At 39.8% G+C, this 20,131-nt stretch overlaps 1 protein-coding gene across 3 annotated transcripts in view; it reads left to right on the forward strand.

The window, feature by feature from the left end:
- The window catches only part of RAD23B (RAD23 homolog B, nucleotide excision repair protein), a 58,536-nt gene that overhangs the window by 22,812 nt on the left and 15,593 nt on the right, over window positions 1-20,131 (forward strand). For 2 of the 3 annotated variants that reach the window (XM_038401744.2, XM_038401745.2), the window contains exons 2-6: window positions 6,242-6,323; window positions 9,545-9,624; window positions 10,962-11,221; window positions 13,146-13,201; window positions 17,705-17,832. In XM_038401744.2, coding sequence (XP_038257672.1) covers window positions 6,242-6,323; window positions 9,545-9,624; window positions 10,962-11,221; window positions 13,146-13,201; window positions 17,705-17,832 — 606 coding nt within the window. Of the gene's footprint in view, window positions 1-6,241; window positions 6,324-9,544; window positions 9,625-10,961; window positions 11,222-13,145; window positions 13,202-17,704; window positions 17,833-20,131 lie in introns of those variants that run through there. The other variant, XM_043514473.1, reaches the window with a different exon arrangement.

Consider the following 20,131-nt stretch of genomic DNA (forward strand, 5'->3'; position numbering starts at 1 on the left):
AGCTTTGTTCTTTGAAAAGGGGTTATAAAGAATGCTTACTCAGCAGGTCGGATGTCTGCCTGGTTGGTGTGTGCTTGGAGAAGAGTGATAGGATGCATTTGGTGGAAAAATAGCTTTCGTGAGCTACAGTTCACTTCATCGGATGCATTTGGTGGAAAAAAAAGGTTTTTTTCCACTAAATGCATCCGATGAAGTGAGCTGTAGCTCACGAAAGCTTATACTCTAATAAATTTGTTAGTCTCTAAGGTGCCACAAGTACTCCTTTTCTTTTTGCGAATACAGACTAACACGGCTGCTACTCTGAAACCTGTCTTTAAGTTTTCAGTTTGTCCCCTAATCTGGTGGTACTGCTGAGGAAATGGTCTGTTTGTCTCATCTCTACTCAAAGATTTAACTTTGTAGCTCTTAGTGAAACTTGAGTTGCTTAATATTTGTGATCAAATGGCTTAATATAAAATTGAGTCATAAATAAACATGATTATAGAATCAGTGGCAACCATAACACAGGTCTAGCATTACTCATAAACCCTCTGCAGGTGAGGAGAGTCTTGGCTGGATAGTCCAAAAGACCAGAGGAGTTTACAGTTGCAGAAACTAATTATAGCTTGTATGTCTTAAGGAATTTACATCTGTTTCTAATAGCAGAAGTCTGTTGATATCTGTACTGAATACGTTTTGTGACAGATTACACCTGTACTGACTTGGTAACAGCAGAAAAACTTCTCATTCTGATTATTTTTCTGAGAGAAACAACCACTTTAAACTTAAGTAAATGTGTTTCTTTAGGGTGTGATTGAGATTCTTTAGGCTTATCAAAATAAGTGTATATTTTTAGAAATTGCTGTTTTGGAAGCAACTTGAATATTGCATAAAACGGTAATAAATTCAGCTGGTCAATAGAAATTCTCTTAATGTCTGACTTAATTTGACCTTCAGTTACACCCATGCATCCCCATTGACGTCAGTGAAGTTGAACAAGCATGATTTGAGGATAATCTGGCCCACAATGTCAGAAATGTTCCAAAGAGGGTGGATCTAGACTGTTCTCAGTGGTAGCAGATGACAGAACAAGGAGTAATGGTCTCAAGTTGCAGTGGGGGAATTTTCCTAATATCCAACTTAAAAAAAACTTTTTCACTAGGAGGGTGGTGAAGCAATTGAAGGAGTTACCTAGGGAGGTGGTGGAATCTCCTTCCTTAGAAGTTTTTAAGGTCAGGCTTGACAAAGCCCTGGCTGGGATGATTTAGTTGGTGTTGGTCCTGCTTTGAGCAGGGGGTTAGACTAGATAACCTCCTGAGGTCCCTTCAAACCCTGATATTCTGTGATTCTATGAAATTAATATGTGCCTTGTTTTTAAACTGATGGACAAACTATAGGCTTGTCTACACAGGGGTGTTCTGGAAGATTAATCTGTATTTGAAGGTCTGAGTTTAAAGTGGATTAGTTAAACTGCATTAAATGGTTCAGAATTAGTGGCCTTAATTTGTCTTCGGAAGTAAATTCAGCTAAGCCAAATTAAGGCCACTTTTATTCTGAATGAAGGTGTTCATATGTATTTAATGCGTTTTAACTAATCCACTTCAAATTCACACTTTTAGTTAATTTGGATGAACTTCTTCCTAGATTTCCCTGTGTAGACAAGTCCGAAGTTTGAGACCGTTTGGAAGAGAAGATCAAGACTGGTATTGTACTGTACTGACACATCTCTTATAGTTTTTTTTTTTTTTTCAATTTACCATCAATTTACTTCTTATAAACCAGTTGTGGAACACTTTAATTTTACATCTTCTGGCTCAGTCTAGTGAAAAGTATATCAGTGATCTGGTGTAGAAGAGGTGTGGTTTGGCCTTGCATCCTCTGTGGTTTTGTTAGGTAGGTAGTTTTTTTTTAAGTATCTCCAATATTTTTTTTAACACCACCTTCTTGAACTCTGGTAGATTATTTTCAACTCAGTCTTCTTCATGTCTTTAGCTGAAACTTTAGTAGGAAAACAACCCTATCTATGACAGGTTTCAGAGTAGTAGCCGTGTTAGTCTGTATTTGCAAAAAGAAAAGGAGGACTTGTGGTACCTTAAAGACTAACAAATTTATTTGAGCATAAGCTTTTGTGAGCTACAGCTCACTTCATCAGATGCGTTCAGTGGAAAAAACAGGCTTGAATAGACTAGGAGTGGATGGGTCATTACACAAAGTAAAACTATTTCCCCATGTTATTTCTCCCCTCCCCCATCCCCCACTGTTCCTCAGATGTTCTTGTTAACTGCTGGAAATGGGCCGCCTTGATTATCACCACAAAAGGTTCCCCCCCCCACCCCGCTGGTAATAGCTCATCTTAAGTGATCACTTTCTTTGCAGTGTGTATGATAAAACCCATTGTTTCATGTTCTCTGTGTGTGTACATAAATCTCCCCACTGTATTTTCCACCAAATGCATCTGATGCAGTGAGCTGTAGCTCACGAAAGCTTATGCTCAAATAAATTTGTTAGTCTCTAAGGTGCCACAAGTATTCCAACCATATCTATTGCTCTTATTGGTGACCACAATTAGCACATTGATCTAGGCTTTGACTATGCTTGCATTTCCATTGTTAAAACTTTTGTTGCTCAGGGGTGTGGAACCTTCCCCCCCCACACACACACACCGAATGACAAAAGTTTTAATGACGAAAAACCGGTGGGTGTGGATAGTGCTATTTTGTTACCTGGGAGAACTGTCTCCGTGACTGAGCATCTGCACTGTGCCCCTTACAACAGCCGCACCATTGTAGACTTAGCCTTAGATTTAAGGCTTGGCTACACTTGCAAGTTAGAGCGCATTAAAGCAGTCCCGGGTGCCCTAACTCATGACCTGTCCACACTGGCAAGGCGCCTGGACTCTGCAGCTGGAGTGCTCCTGGTAATCCACCTCCATGAGAAGCATAACGCTGCACCTCGGCTGAAACACCCCAGCGTCAATGTGAACGAGATGTTGCATTACTGCGTTCTGATTGGCCTCCGGAAATGTCCCATAATCCCGTTAAATCAAGTGATCACTCTCATCATTGTTTTGGAATCAGCTGTAGGAATGCAGATATGCCCTTTCAAAGCTCCATTTCTGACAGCCGGCTGCTTATCTGCTCTGGGACAAAGCAAACCATTACTGTGGAATGCTGCTGCTGTGAGTGTGTGAGAGGGAGGGGGGTCTGCTGCTGTCTGAACTGACGAGACAGCATGCTGACATGTGGACACACTGCAGCGCTTTCCCTGCTGCGCTCTCTGAGGGCTAGGTTAACTCTCAGTGCTCTACATCTGCAAGTGTAGCCATGCCCTTAGTCTCCCCAAGGAAGGGAACAAAATCTACAAGACCCTTACAAAAGGGTGTTAAACATGTAAGGGCTAGTGTACACTGGCAACGCTAAAGCGCTGCCATGGCAGCACTTTAATGTGATTTGTGTGGTCGTGGCACAGCACTGGGAGAGAGCTCTCCTGGTGCTCTTAAAAAACCCACCTCAACAAGGGGCGTAGCTCTCAGGGCTGGGAGTCTGGCTCACAGTACTGGGGCACTGTTTACACTGGCGCTTCACAGCGCTGCAACTTGCTGCGCTTAGGGGGGTGTTCTTTCTCACACACACCCCCCAAGCGAGAAAATTGCAGCGCTGTTAATCGCCAGTGTAGACAAGCCCTAAAGATGAAATAGTATGGTCAAAAGGCAGGGCAACTGAATGTGGTGGCTGAGTTTGAGTGTGACAACGATCAGCCAAGTTCTGATTAGTTCAGCTGCTAATGACAGCTTTTAGTCTTAGCCAGTGAAGTCCCTAAAACTTTATCAAACTTGCTTACAGATCACATTTACAGATTGGTTTGTTGTGGTAACAAATGATAGACTTAAGGTATGACTAAACTGCCCATGTTACAGCGTTGCAACGTGGCCATTGTAGTCATGCTTTATGGCCGAGGGAGAGATCTCCTGGAAATAAAAAATAACCACCCTGAACTAGGGGGGCGATAATGCGCTGTCTATACTAAAACTTTTGTCTCTTGGGGGTGTTTTTTCACACCCTTGAATGACTAAACTTTTAGTGCTAAAAGTAGCAGTATAGATATAGCCTAGACACAGCCTAAGTTAACATTTCAAAAAGCAAGGTGAATGACCTTCAACCTCAAGAAGTAGTATAAGAAGAATTCACATCTGAACAGTCATAGTTTTGTAGACTCCATGTAAAGCCTTTTTGGAATAAACACTGGATAAAACTGGCATTTTATTATTTAAAGTAAATATAATGCAGCTTGCCAGCAAGTCAATAGTATTATAGGAAAAATTCAGAGGGGAATAGAGTGCCCTTTATAAACAAAGAAAATCCTGTCAGTGGTAAAGCCATGTAGAGGTCATGGAGTTGTAACAGATCCAAACTCAAGAGCCTGGCTAGTTTTCCAATAGAAATACAACTGATTAGCTAGGAGGCTGATATGAGAGAGCTGCTGATAGGTCCCAGGGCAGCATATCTAATGGGAATATCAGCACAGTCTTCTCCCCAGCTGCTGGAAAAGGAGGAAGATGTGACTCCTCATTTGAGTTTCCTTTGGACAGAGGGCTCTCATGTCTAAGCACTGTGGGGAGAGGCTGATGGGAGAAAGTTAAAATACTGTGTGTAAAATGTATAATGTAGCGGAAAAAAGATGGAAGAAGCAAAGTCGTTAAGTGGGGGGTAGGGAATTGGAGAGGGAGAAGGAAGAACTACATAACAAAGTGATGCCAGGAAAGAAATGTGTAAGAGCAAATGTTTGACTGATTTCACCAGTGTTAAGTGACATAACTTGACAGCTTTTTGTAATACCTACGTTAACAAATCTATTAGATATTGAATAGCAAGCATTTGAGTATATTTCTGCTACTGGGGGCTTGCCTTAGTAAGCTGCATTTTAATATTGAACAATATTGATCATGTAGCAGCTACACAGGGCACAAGTAGTATTGACTTACTTGTATCCTAATATCACAATTTATCTTTTGCTTTGGTTAGTAAGCATAAGCATAGTCTTCTGGGTTAAGTGTCATGCACTTTTCAACCGCAGTGTCTGTTTTACTGACCATGCACCAGCTTGTGTTGTATACTTTTGAAAAACAGGTATGGAAATCCTCTAGAAGATAGGTTAGTTTGTCGATGCATGCGTGTGACTTTCAGATTGTCTGTTTGAAAGATATCACGGTTCTTGTGAACTGTCAAGGGATAAATACAACAAATGTAAAATGCTTCTGATACATTTCATTTGAGTGTTTATATTTAACATTCTAAGTGCATTAATATAAAAGCATTTATTTATGTATTCTGAACAGTCTTTAGTGATCCTTTTGCACATTACTACCAGAATATAGTCCCTTTTGGATAGCAGTCATCTAACTTCAGCAGCAAAACTGGACAACTTGCCCCCCACAGTGGTCTAGCACAGCAGTTCCCAAACTGTGGATCAGGACCCCAAAGTTTGTTGTAACCCCATTTTAATGAGGTTGCCAGAACTGGAGTTAGACTTGCTGGGGCCCAGGGCCCAAGCCTGAACCCTACCATGCTGGGCCAAAGCCCAAGCTCCACTGCCCAGGGCAGTGGTGCTCAGGTTACAGGTCCCCCACCTGGGGCTTAAACCCTTGGGCTTTGCCTTTGGCTCCCCCATCCTGGGCTTGGATGGGCTCAGGCTTTGGTCCCTCCTCCTGAGGTCGTGTAGTAAGTTGTCAGAAGGGGATTGCGATGCTGTGAAGTTTGAGAACCCCTGCTCTAGCAGATCACTTGTGACTGCAGTGGTTAAAGACTGTGCCACTGAATTTATAGATAGAGATCATGATTCTATTGAAAAAAACTTTTTAAAAAAAAAAATCTCTTACCTACTCTGTGCTTGCCCCATGTATTCTGAGCAAGTGCTTTAAGGAAGGGCCACTAGGCGTGATACCTCATTTCTTTAATGAGCACTTTGTCAAATCTCATCTTCACTTTTCACTGAATTCTAGATCTGTATTTCATATTTGTCAGGGGAGTAATTGTAATGCAACACTGGATTGTAACGCTAATTTGATTTCATAGAACAATATTGCTCCAATCAGGGCCTGGAAGGAAAGCTCTTTGGCGGTTTGATTTTTGTGACATTATGTTCCAAATGTGGGATTGAAATATGCTTTATCTATTTGTATCTGCTGTTCTGTTGAAACAAACACAGTGTTAGCGGGATTTGAAGTGTGAATCTATTTTCCTCTAACAAGAATTATGTGTTTTAGGTGAAGGCGCTGAAAGAGAAGATTGAATCAGAAAAGGGGAAAGATGCTTTTCCAGTAGCTGGCCAAAAACTAATTTATGCAGGTAATATCTTCTAAAGTAAAGATTACATCTGAAACTGATGAACTTTCTGCTTTTCATTGATCTCTTAATCAATATCCCCCTCTTCCAAGAATTAGGATTTTGTTTAGAAGTACTAAAAACCAGAAGAAGCTGTCTCATCAGTAGAGGGAGTTCTTGGTATTTTGGGATCAGCTCTCAGTAGTAGTTTTCCGGGTGCATCACAAACAATCCAGTAGAAACAATAAGTATATACCAATGAGAAACTGGCCATGGCAGATAGACATTAGGGCTTAAAATCATATTCTTAATACTTGATGCTAGAATCGCTTGGTGAAATCCAATGGCTGTGTAACAACCATCTTCTGATCTCTTGCATAATGGTCCCTTTTGGCTTTGAAATGTCTGAATCCACTCTCCTTGTAGTTTCATTTCTGAGTTCAGAGGACACTTATCTCAAGGACCAAAATATTCTCACAGATTCCTTCTTCTCCCAAAAAAATCCTTGTTGATATCCTTAACATATTGGAAACAGCTGCCTTGACTTCTCCCCAACACATCAAGGTGGGATTTCTGGAACTGAGAACAACTGTTTGTTCTCCTTCAGAGGCAAAAAAAAGTCCTTAAATTGGAGTTAAGGGTGAGTGCACATGTCAATAACTTAGGAGAAAAAACACAAGTTTAGTATAAATAAAAAAGAAAATAGAAAATTAAGATTAAACTTGGAAACCCCATATTTGAAATAAGGGGAGAGACAGTTAAGGCAGCTGTTCTGGATTCTCTTCACATCTCTGGTCCTGGAGGGTTTAAGTCAGGCAGACCAATAACAAACAGGCAGGAAAGTTCCCAGGATAGTGAAATGAACTTGTCTTGCCTGATTCGTTCTTACTGACTTCAGTTCATAAAGATGGATTTCTAAATTGTATTAACTAGAAAACTTTCTTCATAAAAGGTTTTATGAATGTATTTAAAATTGCATGAAATTCTGAAGCTTCTGTTGGTTATGGGGCTGAAAAATTCTGCTACAGCAGGGCGCAGGATTTAACACAAGTTAAACTTGACACAAGTAGCTGCACTTTTGAGATTCTCAAATTCTTATAAAAAGAAAAGGAGTACTTGTGGCACCTTAGAGACTAACAAATTTATTTGAGCATAAGCTTTCGTGAGCTACAGCTCACTTCATTGGCATCACTGTGCAAATTGTCTAATCCAAATAAAATTGTATAGGGATGATGGGGAATAAGACACAGATTAAAAGTCTAAACTAAGGAGTCAAGACTCAAGTTTCCATAATCCTAGCTTGCACCATTATTGCTCAAAGATTTTTTTATTTTTAAATTTAGGAGTAAGGTATTGGTGGTGTCATTGGTTATGTCAAGCATGGCATAAAATCCTTTCTTAGGAAGGTGAGTGGGGAGGGCCTATTTTGGCATTCTTAATTTTTTTTTTTTTTTTTTTTTTTTAAAGCACTGTGCTAGGCTTTGGTTCAACCTGGTGGAATTGTTGTTGTGGTTTGCTTTAAAAAACAGTAAACTACTCAAAGATGATAACTTTGTTGTTTTGTATCTATACTACAGTAGTCCCTGGAGACTTTAACACAGTATTTTTGGGAGTATGGTGCAGAGTCCGGTGCATACACGGTTCCTTTCCCACACAGCTTACAAGATGTATAAGGCCTAGTCTACATTGCTGGGGGCGGGCAGAGGATCGATCTAAGTTACACAGCTTGAGCTACATGAATAACACAGCTGAAGTCAACGTACTTAGATCTACTCACCGCAGTGTCTTCACAGCGGTGAGTCGACAGCTGATGCACCCCCATTGACTCTGCCTGTGCCTCTCACTCCAGTGGAGTACTGGAGTCGATGGGAGAGCGCTCGGCGGTTGATTTATTGCGTCTAGACTAGACGCAATAAATTGACCCCCGCTGGATCGATCGCTGCCCTTCGATCCTGTGGGTAATGTAGACAAGCCCTAAGGGATCCTCAGTGGGCAAATAGACCAATGCAAACGTTGGCCATTCAGACACTGCATCCACATTTCACCTTTGGTGTTCAAATGACCAAACCATTTAGGACTCAAGTCTACCTTCAACTCCCAGGTGGAGCCACCTGAGTGTGAGACGCTTCAATTCATATTCTCAGTTGCCCAGACTTCCTACACTACAGGTCCAAGGAAATATCCTGTTAGCTACAGCTGAGGCAGCATATTGTTTCAAACCTCACTAATGTGGGAATGGGATCAGTTGTAAAAGTGCATATGTATGTTAGTCCCAACCCTTTCTCAAGACTTGCTGCCTTTGCAGGAAGCCTGACTGTTAGAACTGAGATGCTGCTCAGTTTTATAGTAGGATAGTATTCTCTAACCTTATCTCACCTAATTTCTCACACTAGAGTTCTATAGTGATGGTATAACTGAGACTACTTTTACAGGGTATTTATATTTTGGATAATGAAGTTTTAAACCAAACTGGTATAGATGAACTTAAGTATACTTGACCATCTTCTGCTTAATAACAAAAGATGCTAATCAACAATGGTAGTGCAAATTAGAAAGGTACGACTGTTTTTTTTTTCTTGTCTCTACCTTCATCTTTTTGCAAGACAGGATGAAAAAAAGGTGAAGCCTGTTTCACATAAAGCCAGTATTTGAGTCTCCTAAGTTTAAATTGGCAAAATTGCAGAGTCACAAGCGTGCCTCATGCAGAAGCATTTATGCTGATCAATTGCTGGCTCTGAAAAACTAACCAAGTCACAATAATGCAGTAGGGATATCGAGCATGGAGGATATTGAAATTTTTTCCTTTATCTTAAGCACTGTAGGCAAATTTTTAAATTATTTGATTTAAATTAATGATTGATACACTGAAGTCTGTCTTCTAGTTTTTGAAAAGATCAACTTTGAGAAAGGGTGAACAAAACCTTTTCCTTGAGATGATGATCCTATTTTCAATATTATGGAGCATATCTGACACTGCTAGTGTTGTGCTGAAAATGTTCTGTCAGAATAGTCTAACTGGCTTCAAATAACTTGTGTTATAGAAGGACACAAAGCAGGAAAATTTTATTTGGGAGCTCTGCAGACAGAGCTTAGGGGTAAAACATTCTTCTTTGGCTTATGCATATTCAAGTGTTTGCATAAAGCTATTTTTTAGGTACTTGATACTGTTTGCACTAATGGAATATTAAGATGAGCTAACAAACTGTTAAATGACTTCTCAATAACTTTCATATTGAACTTGCTAGGTAAAATCCTTAATGATGATACTGCTCTTAAAGAATACAAAATCGATGAGAAGAACTTTGTGGTGGTTATGGTGACAAAAGTAAGTTGCAATTTGCTCATCAAAATCACATCCATTTTGTAAAGAGTTCTTACTGTGGTTCTCAGTATTACAGAACCACTAAAGTCTAAGTTATCTGAGAGTTATGCTATTCATGAAGAGTGTGTGTGTGAGAGAGAGAAAGAGATTCAGAGTTGAAACTTTGTCCTTTATCCACTCCACTGTGCGTAAATGTTGCAGTATGTAATAATGAACACCAATACTAGAATGCAAAAATCTCCAAAAAAAATTTTGATGGCTCCTGGCTGATAAGTGGAGTCTGAATTTTACCGTTCACCCTTTCTTACAATCTCCCCTTGTTTCATTCTGCCTACTTGGATTACATTCTTGTACTCCTGTTCATGAGTTCATTCACCAAAGAAGGAAGACCAGTATTAAATCCTCAGGTTCAGAACTTCCAAAGTTTCTAGTGGCTGTCTTTCAAAACTCATGACTGTGGTCCTTTGTGTCAACTTCAACAGTTTAAACCAGGAAAAAACATGATTTGTGACATGAGCTGTGAATTTTGACAGCTGTGGCAAATTAGAGGGGACCATATATGAGGACTTAATGAATGTAAATAAGTTTTACATGTTTCAAGTGGTGAGTGGTAAGGAAGAGAGAATTGTAGAAACCATCATGTTTGTAATAGCAAACCTGTCACATATTGCTAACTAATTTATATTGAAGACATTGCATGACTTCTATGGACTTCAGTGGTAACTACATAGCTAAAATGCTCTGCAATATTTTGAAAATGGTGCTCTAGTACCTAGGCATACTGGTAGTGGGTTAAGCTTAATATTAAGGATTCACTTCTAATCTTAACTCTTGGTACCTTACCTTCCAACAAATTAACAGTTAAATGTCAAATTTTCATTTTTATCACCTTTTTTCAAATTTGTGTGGTCAGACCTTGCACTCTTTACACTCGTCAAGAATCTGCTGATTATCTTAAAGAATTTCCACTATAAACATTTTTGCGTATAGAATATTTATGAAATGTACATCTTATAAAAATGAGTAGGCATTCTTTTAATATATTTGGATTTGAATGTACTTGGTTATGAAGCAAAACATGAAGCCTCTAACATAGTACTGGATGTTGTAATTATGTATTAAATCAGTTCTGATTGCAAAATTATGGCCTTTAAAAATGTGTATCTTTAGACACTTAAGATGTTGTAAATTTAGGGGTTTTTTTTTTTTTGTCTTTTATAAAATCCACTAAATAGAGAGTTTGAGTTCGCAAGTTACTATCTGAACCATAACTAGTCCTTGCAGAGCATACTTAGGGCAGGAATGTGCTATCTCTTAATTCTTTTTCATTGTTTTTGTAGCCCAAAATGGCAGCTGCTCCAGCACCATCACTAGCTACAACGCAGCAATCAAATGCTACAGCTACTACTGTTAGTTCTACTACAACGGCTGCTGCAGCTCCTGCACCAGCCCCTCTACCAGTCCCTGCTCCAGCCCCTGCCCCTCCAACACCAGCTGCAGTGGCTTGCGAACCTGCACCTGTAAGTGCCACTAAAGAAGAGAAACCAGCAGAGAAGCCCATTGAGGCAACAGCTGCTATCAGCCCAACATCAATTGACAGGTATGAATGGGCTACTTGGAAACTGTGGAAACCATTCTATGTGAAATTGGCCATTATTCTTTCCCTTTAGATTTGATTTAAATTAAATCTGCCACTAAAGTGGGATGTGGAATGAAAAGATGACTAATTATTTTTCTCCATTACAATAGTTTGTATATGGCTGTCTGGCCGGTGTGAAGCTTTGTAGAAGACGCTACCTTTTTTCAGGGAAAGGATGGTCTTATGATTGAATTCCAGCCCTGTGGGTTTGAGAAATCCAGGTTCTATTTCTGGCTTTCACAGACATCTCTGACCTTGTGTGTGTCGCAGAATTACTGTGACTTTGTTTTCCCATCTATGTTCAGTATACTTTCCTGTTTCCTGGGGTATTGTGATCCACAGTGAATTAATGTCTGTAAAGCCATTCCGGACTTAAATGGATTGCCCTCCAGAACCTCAAAACCATGTTTTGAAACATCTTAGTCAGATGCACTAGACATGTTGTTAGTTAAGGTCTTGCTCTGACCAGAATCTCACACAGTTTCTGGAAAGAATAATTTTATAAGGAATCTATCGTTCTCACCTTTGCTGAACAGATTCCAAAAGATTGTCTATTCTACCAAAGGGTTAATAAATGAGCTACATCTTGCCACTATTGGAAAATATTCATAATAAAAGCAATCCTTGACCCAGCTGCAAAGGTCTGTGGAAGTTGGGTGGGATGTGACAAATTGCATTTGACATTTGCGTACTGGGGAGTTCAGAGGTTGAGAACCTCTTGTCTAGCTCGTTTGCCATTCCCTATTCATTTTGAAGATGGTAGTTAACAAATATCTCAAACACACAAAATGGTCTTGAGAGAGAGTTCTTGGTTATTGAATGACTTCATATATGGACTGATACAAGTGAGTAAAATGCACTTCTTAGTTAAATACACTTTTTGTCTTCTGGATTGTAAATATTAAAATTCACTCAAGTGATGTTGTGGGCTGGTGGGGGAGCAGGTGATTCAAAGATGGCATAGAAACTGGTGGGAGAGAAGAGGAAGGCCACAAATAAAACTTCAGGCTGAATATAAAATAAGTTTTGGTGTAAAGGCCAACTCTGAATTAGAGATAGGAAGAGTGTAGTTATGGAAATAGAATCTTCTTTTTAAAAACTTCCTAGATTGTGGAAGGAAGCTTTACCATCAACCCAAATAGCTCAAACTGTTACTTAAATAACTGTCCTCTGGAGTATGGATGTGGATTTCCCTGGCATTGGCTAGTAAAAACAGACGACCTCCCCTCGCTTCGTAGCATTTCTAGCTCTGGTAAATCTTGTCAGTGTCAAATGATAGTGTGGTACTCTTTCCAGAACATTTTTCTTTATATGTAGAAAAATTCACATCCATTTAAACAGTGTCTTCTGAATGGTTGCCTTTTTGAAAGTGGATTCAGACAAACTGTGGGAACAAAGATCTTCATCTGTCACAGGAATTTTAAAGGGAATGGGTAAACTTTAATCAGTTGTCCTTCAAAGGGCAATACTGAGAGATTTTTAAAAGTGCTCTGCCCTGGCCTAACTCTGCTCATGCTGAATTCAATGTCAGTTTTACTGTTGACTTCTGTGGGAGCAGTTAGGCAAACACGGAGCACTTGCGAAAATCCCATTTTACCCTTACCTAAGCAATGCCTTTAGGGCTGGGTGAAAAGTAAGCAGGTGTCTGCTCTTGAATGGATAAGCAGTATTCCAAATGTAGATATTCTTGATGGGAGTTGGCAAGAGTAAGGGTTAAAAACAGTAACATTTACTTGGAGTACAGAAGTATGTAAATTCTGGCTTCATACCAGGTCTTAGACACCCTTAACTCCTTTAGGAAATAACATAGAATTACAGATGCTGCTTCTACTTACCAATTATGTGTTCCAAACTCGTATATTTGAGATTTTGTTTTATCTTGCAGTACATCAGGTGATACTTCTCGATCCAACCTTTTTGAGGATGCTACAAGTGCACTTGGTAAGTGTTTATCTAAACTTTAGCTTGCACTTAAACCGTGTTTCATTGAAGCCAAAATAAATGGTGAGTTAACAGATAAGTTGTTTTGCCTTCTCTCCTCTACTATACCTTTTATCCTCAAGATTATAATCAAAATACTGTTCCCAAAGAACAGAAGTAAATGTGGTAAAATCAACCTCATATAAGCATTTTTCTCACTTTAGTACAGAGGTTATTTTAACTTGTATACAAAGATGTGTTGTATAAAGATGAGAAAACAAACTTTATAACAGCCTTTCTGGTTTTTCCAGATTTTTTACTCTTTCCCAGTGATTCAACTTGAATTGGTTCGGATGGAATGCTGAGTCTGGTGTGTTTTTTGTTTTATGTTGTGGCCAGTAAACACAACCAATGTGTGTACATGCCCTCCTCAGACTTGCACCCTCAGCCATTATGTTCACATAATTGAAACAACCATTTCAACTTTGACAGTACTATATAGCGTGTGCACCCAGTGAATTTAGGGTCACCAGTTTGAATGCAGTTCTGGTCGCAAATGGTCTCTTGCAGTAATTATCTCTAGATACAGCGCAGTGACCAGTGAAGTGAGTTGCTGGTCTTCATTTATAGCACATGCAGTGCTTGTTATCCATAACTCATAAGACTCTTCACAAAGGTGAGTGGGCATAAACTCACATTTTTTTAAATGTGGAAACTGTCTTAGAAAAGAAATGACTTGCCCAAGAATCACACATCATATTAGCAGAGCTGAATCTAGAACCCAGGTATCCTGACTCAGTCTTGTCTTTAACTTTTGGCTTCTGGGCCGTATTACATCCCAGAGAGGATTTTATGGAAGGACATTTTTAGTTCCACAGTCTGTCCAGTAAAGAGATTATTTTCTATGGAGAGGTCTTTCTCTCTCCACCTGAATAAACCTGCTGCTCCCCCATCATGTGCTACACATGATGGCACATCTGTCAATGTTTTTCACTGTGTAAGTTAGCTGACTGTTTACTCCTTTTTCACTGAAGCAGTCCAAGTTTCACTGCAGGGTAGAATATCCACAACTGAATATGAATGAGGTACTGATGGATTGTGAAAACAAAAAAGTGGATCCTAGAGTACCCGTCACAAGCCTGCTTTAACACTACCTAGGAGTGACTGGAGAAATCAGATTTGAGTGCATGGATTGCTGTTGACTATAGATGCATAAATTGCCAGTATTCAGATCTGCTCCTTCATCTTAGCCTGTGCAGACTGCAGTAGGCTAGAATAAATTGACTGTTATCTCTTTCAGATTTTTTAGTTTTCCCCATTCATCTATTGGTCTAGTTTACACCTGGATAACATGGGTGGTCACAAAAGACACTTGAAAAAAGTGACCAGTTTAATCTGGTTAGGGACCAGAAGTGATGGTGCTCTTCACTTGCTCTATGGCATGTTTTTGCCAATCTTAGTTTGTGATTTGTAATATGAGTAAATGATTGATGTGTCAGTAGAAAGAATTGCTGATCTTGTTGATTAAGATCACCTCACCTACGATAATTGTACTTGCACTTGTTTTCTGATACTGTTTCTCAAAACACAAATCAGTTACTTTACAAGTTCGTATTTTAAGAAGTTTCTTTCTGGAAACTTGGAAGGCCAAGGAGAGACAATGGTTAATCCCTTATTGCAGATGCACACGCAACCACAGTAACTTGTGCATGCACTTCTTTAAACCTGGGCAAAAGTTATTGATCCTGTATTAACCGTTTTAGTCAAGGTGGTAGTCGCTCAAAATTAAACTGATTTTTGTTTAATATTGAATTGACATTACTAATGCCATGGGGAGTCCAACTCTGTACGTGGTTTACCAGGTTATTTTGGATAAACCAGTGGTTCTTATGTATGTTATCTTCACTTACCCCCTAAATTCATGTAGATAATAAAGAGTATGTCTACACAACAGTGTAAGCCTAGGGTTGGTGGGATTCCAGTCAGCTGATGCATGTCAGGGAACCGTGGAATTGAGCATCTACTTTGCATTTTAACAGATTGAGTTTTCTGACCCATGCTCAAACCTGGGGCTCTGGCATTCACGCTGCTGTGCACAAATCTGAGTCAGAGAAACCCTATCCCAAAGTCCCTAGTGCGCCCCACCCCAATTGTCGACACTCTAGCCCTAGGAACATGATGCACTGCAGGGAAACTACTGCCCAACTTGTTTCCTAACTGGCGGTGCTATTGATGGCACTCCAGTTCCCATAAGGGGCCATGTGAGTACATAATCTGCATAATGAGCTCCTTTGGTGACTGTTGCAGTAGAATGACTTCAGTTTGAGAAGGTTGATGCTGAACTACCATCTAATCTGAGAATTGGGCTCTTCAGCTCTAGACTGAGGATAATTAGGACATCAGTCTCTAGGGCTGTCAAACAATTAGCATGAAACTTTGCAATTCTTAATTTTTAAAATAGGATGTTCAATGAAGGTGTTTTTGGTTGGCTTTTATTTTTGCCTGGTTTTAAGTTAGATATTTAAAATAGGTTTTAAAGGAAAAACACACGCAGCCTAGCCTGGTGGCTCCTGGCTACCTGGATGTTGGGGGTCATCCCTCCCCCAGCCGTGCTGAGCTGGGAGCTCTGCTGCCCTCGTCCCTGCATGGCAGCTGCTTGGTCCCACTCCGCTCGCTGTCCTGCTCCAAGGCCGGCCCTGCCCTCTTTGGGGCTGCATGTGCAGCAGTACTCAGGTTGTGTGCTCGGTGAGGGAGGTGAGTGGGAGCCAGTCCCAAAACATGAGATTCTTTTCCATTGTTACTTAGTACTCTTAGAGTACAATTAACAAATTTTAGAGTCTGGATAAGTAACAAGAAAACAAAACTGTTAGTTGCTGTAATTGCAATTGTGAATTGTTTTAGCAACCTTGCTTAAGTGACCGGACTGCGTCACTGGTACCTAGAACAGTGATGCACAGCTCCATTGAGTCAGTTAGTACTGATCAGCGCTGCCATACTTAACCCCTCACCATACCATGAAGGTTGTCAGGTTACGTTTCAAGGCAGAATCAGCCCTTTACTTGACTTGTGTAACGTGCTCTCCTTAAAGAAAGGAAGCAAAGCATTTAGAGTAAAATGACTGATTTTTGCATTTAATAGTAATGTCTCTGAATGTACTTTCTAGGCTCTTACACTGAATTTTTTCCCTTTAAAAAATTCTTAAATATGCTACATAAGATGAGGCAGGGCACGTGTGCACCTTTTCCCCTTTACCTTAGTGTTTGGACCTCTGGAGCATCTTCAGATGTATCTGAGGATGGAGGCAACAGCCTAGTGTAGAAAGCCCTTCCTTGGAGGGCTGTACACCAAGCTGCTGCCTATGTTCTCTGTGATATCCCAGGAGCTCAATCAGTTTTTAATGAAGAGAAGATTAATGGATAACTTGATCAGTCTGTATGTACCTACGTGGGAAACAGACATTTGATAAAGGGCACTAATCTTATCGCTGCTCTCTAATCTCTCAGACGGAGAAAACAAGGTCCAATGGCTGGAAGTTTGAAGCTAGGCAAACAGAGACTAGAAATGAAGTGTAGTATTTTAATAGGATAATTAACCATGGAACAGTTTACCAAGACTTTTGGTGGTTTTTCCATCTCTGCGATTTTTAAATCAAGATTAGATATTTTTCTAAAAGATATTCTAGTTCATCCAAGAATAAATTTAGAGAAGTCCTGTAGCCCATATCATACAGGAGGACAGATAAGATCAGAAGCCTTGTGGACTTAATAGATTCTAAGTTAGGAGGGTGTCAGTTGATAGGGCCATAAATATATAACGCACTCAAAATTTTGTTGGACCCAATTCACTATCCACTGACTTTTTTGGGGGGTGGGGGGAGAGACAAAAAACAAGTTGGATCACTAAACAGCACTTCAAGCCTTCTGTTACTTTTCAGAACTTTCCTTCTCTGCCACCTTGGGTTGATCCATCCAATGCTTTACTGCGCTGTCCAGGCAGCCTTCACTGTCTCTCCTTACCATGTTGCAGCAGTATAGAACTGTCAGTCGGTCCACACTTACCATTGGTGACTATTCCAGCTTTTGTGTTAAGCTATTATTTGGTTTTCCAAAGCAATCTGGCACAGATTTTGGTTTATTGGGATTAATTTCCAGCCTTAAAAGCGGGAAGCTTTTTAAATTAAGCCAGGAACTGAATATTGGATAGCTGTGAAGATGCACCATATGTTCCAACTGCCCTTGACCTTAGTGAAGAGTGTGGAAGAGGAATTATTAGTACAAGGAGTGTCACCAACACATTGAATCTTCTATAGAAGCCTGTATTGTGCTCTGTCCCCAGGAACTCTGCCATCCTGTTGAGTGCTTAATACAAAACTTGAACATACTGAAAAATGAAATCAGCAGAATTTGGCAAGTTTAGTGTGACTTTTCTTCACTTCCTCTCGAGTGAATGTCTCAGTTTTGGTATTTCTCAGTCTGCTTGCACCCTTTTACTGCATTTAAAACTGTGCTATTTTTGCCCCTCTAGTGACAGGTCAGTCTTATGAGAATATGGTGACTGAGATCATGTCAATGGGCTATGAGCGAGAGCAAGTAATTGCAGCACTGAGAGCCAGCTTCAACAATCCTGACAGAGCAGTGGAATACCTTCTAATGGTGAGCTATTTTTTCATCTTTTCACTTTCTCCCCATCTTTTGAGAAGAATTAATCTTTGAATGACTTGATAACCTAAAAGAGATAAGATGAGTAAAAGTCCACAAAGGAACAGCAGCTTTAAGTAGAGGGGCTGGCAGGTTGAGAAATGATTTTCAAGAGCCTACTGCCTTAAGGGCGATACCTGCATCTAAATTTTGTGATTGCCATATTTTGTACTCATTTATTGGGCTGCGTATGGTAGGTGTGTCTAAAAATTGTGAAGCTGATGTGGTGTGATTTAATTAGCTATGACCTATCTCAATAGGATACTGCCTGTATCAGTTAACTAAAAATGGTTCTCTTATTGTGACCAGTTGAGGATAATAGTCACTGTTTTTTTTGTATTGGCAGTTATAGTATCACAAAAGAGACTAAGCCCTTAAAGCTGTTGGTTCATCCTTGGTACGACACGTTATAGAACCTAGGGAGCATATCATGTATGTATTATAATGACTTAGGGTCTGGACTTCAGTGTTTTTCTTTGAATAGTAGTTGATTGATCAATCTGCTGAACAAGATACAACCTGTTCGTGGTAAGACTGGCTTTAAAAATGCAGTGCACTTCTATTTGCTTGATTGGAAATGGAAAATGGCTACAAGTCCAAGTGAATCTTATGTTACTTCATGTTAAAATATTCCTCATTCCATTTTTGTATTGGGTTACATTCAGTTCTGTTTCTCAGCCTGATAGGTTACAAGCAGCTCTGGAAACTAAGAAAAATATGAAAATGGGTATGGAAGCTCAGTGGGACAGGTGGTTATTTAATGCATATTTCTAGTGTCTCTAGCTTTGGCTACATTTGAGTTCATTTGAAACTGTCACATCCCAGAGATCAGTTTCCCTTTGCTATTCCCCATTCATGCTTAATGAACTTAATTTCTGGCTTGTTTTGAAGCTGAGATATACAGATTGTGTGTGTACAGGACTTCCTATAGACTGAGGAAGGAAAAAAAACCTCGAACTTCCTAGGAAGCTTTCAAATTGGTAACGGTTTTCCATAGGCATCATTCATATGTAAATCCTTCATGTTACTACTTATAGTTTTAGGCCAGTGCTGCACCTGTTTACTTATGACTCATTTTCAACATAAATTGTGTTTAACCGCTTATGAAACTGACTTCAAGCTTTCAACTGTGAGGACTAAACATTGCACTACATAACAGATGTAAAGAGATCTCAGTCCTCCCCATTAATGTTATAGGTTTCACAATGTTGGTCTATAACAGAGAAATTTTTTTACATAGCTGTTTAGTAAGCCAGCAGTAAGAGAATTTTTTTCAATGATGTAAACTTCCGCATAGTTCCTGTATGTCTGGGATTGGGACTTGATGAGAGAGAGCTGGCTAATCATAGAAATGTAGGGCTGGAAGGGACCTTGAGACATCGTCCTCTCCAGTGTTTCTCGACCTTTTTGATACCAGGGACCAGCTTGCTGCCTTCCTAAACTGTGTCAAGGAAATCTCAGGGACCGGCAAGGAGGTTGCCATGGACGAGTCATTGAGAAACACTAATCTAATTCAATCCCCCTCACCCTGCGCCACTGCTGAGGCGGAACCAACTAACTGTACCTAGACAGGTGTCTGTCTAAACTGTTCTTCAAAACCTCCAGTGATGGGGATTGCACAGCCTTCCTTGGTAACCTATACCAATGCTTAACTAGCCTTATAGTTAGAAATTTTTCCCAGTTTCCAACCTAAATCTGCCTAGATGCAGATTAAGCTGATTACTTGTTTGTCCTGCCTTTAGTGGATATGGAGAACAATTGATCACCATTGACTTATCAGGTCCCTTCTAAGTTGTCTTTTTTTCTCAAGACTAAACATGCCCAATTTTGTAATGTTTCCTTGTAGATCAGGTTTTCTAAACCTTTTACAATTTTTGTTGCTCTCCTCTGGGTTCACTCCAATTTATTCACATTGTTCTTAAACTGGCACCCAAAACAGGACAGCTACTTCCTGTGTTTCACATACAATGCTCCTGTTAATACTCCCCAAAATATTAGCCTTTTTTACAACTACATCATATTGACTTATATTCAATTTGTGATCCACTGTAACCCCAAATCCGTTTCTGCAGTACTACCACCTAGCCATTTATTCCTTATTTTGTATTTGTGCATTTGATTTTTTTCCTTCCTAAGTGTAGTACTTTGCACTTGTCTTTATTGAATTTCATCTTGTTGATTTCAGACCAATTCTTCAATTTGTCAAGGTAATTTTGAATTTTAGTCCTATCCTCCAAAGTGCTTGCAACTCCTC

This window comes from Dermochelys coriacea, chromosome 5 (genome assembly GCF_009764565.3).
Source record: "Dermochelys coriacea isolate rDerCor1 chromosome 5, rDerCor1.pri.v4, whole genome shotgun sequence".
Taxonomy (NCBI): domain Eukaryota; kingdom Metazoa; phylum Chordata; order Testudines; family Dermochelyidae; genus Dermochelys; species Dermochelys coriacea.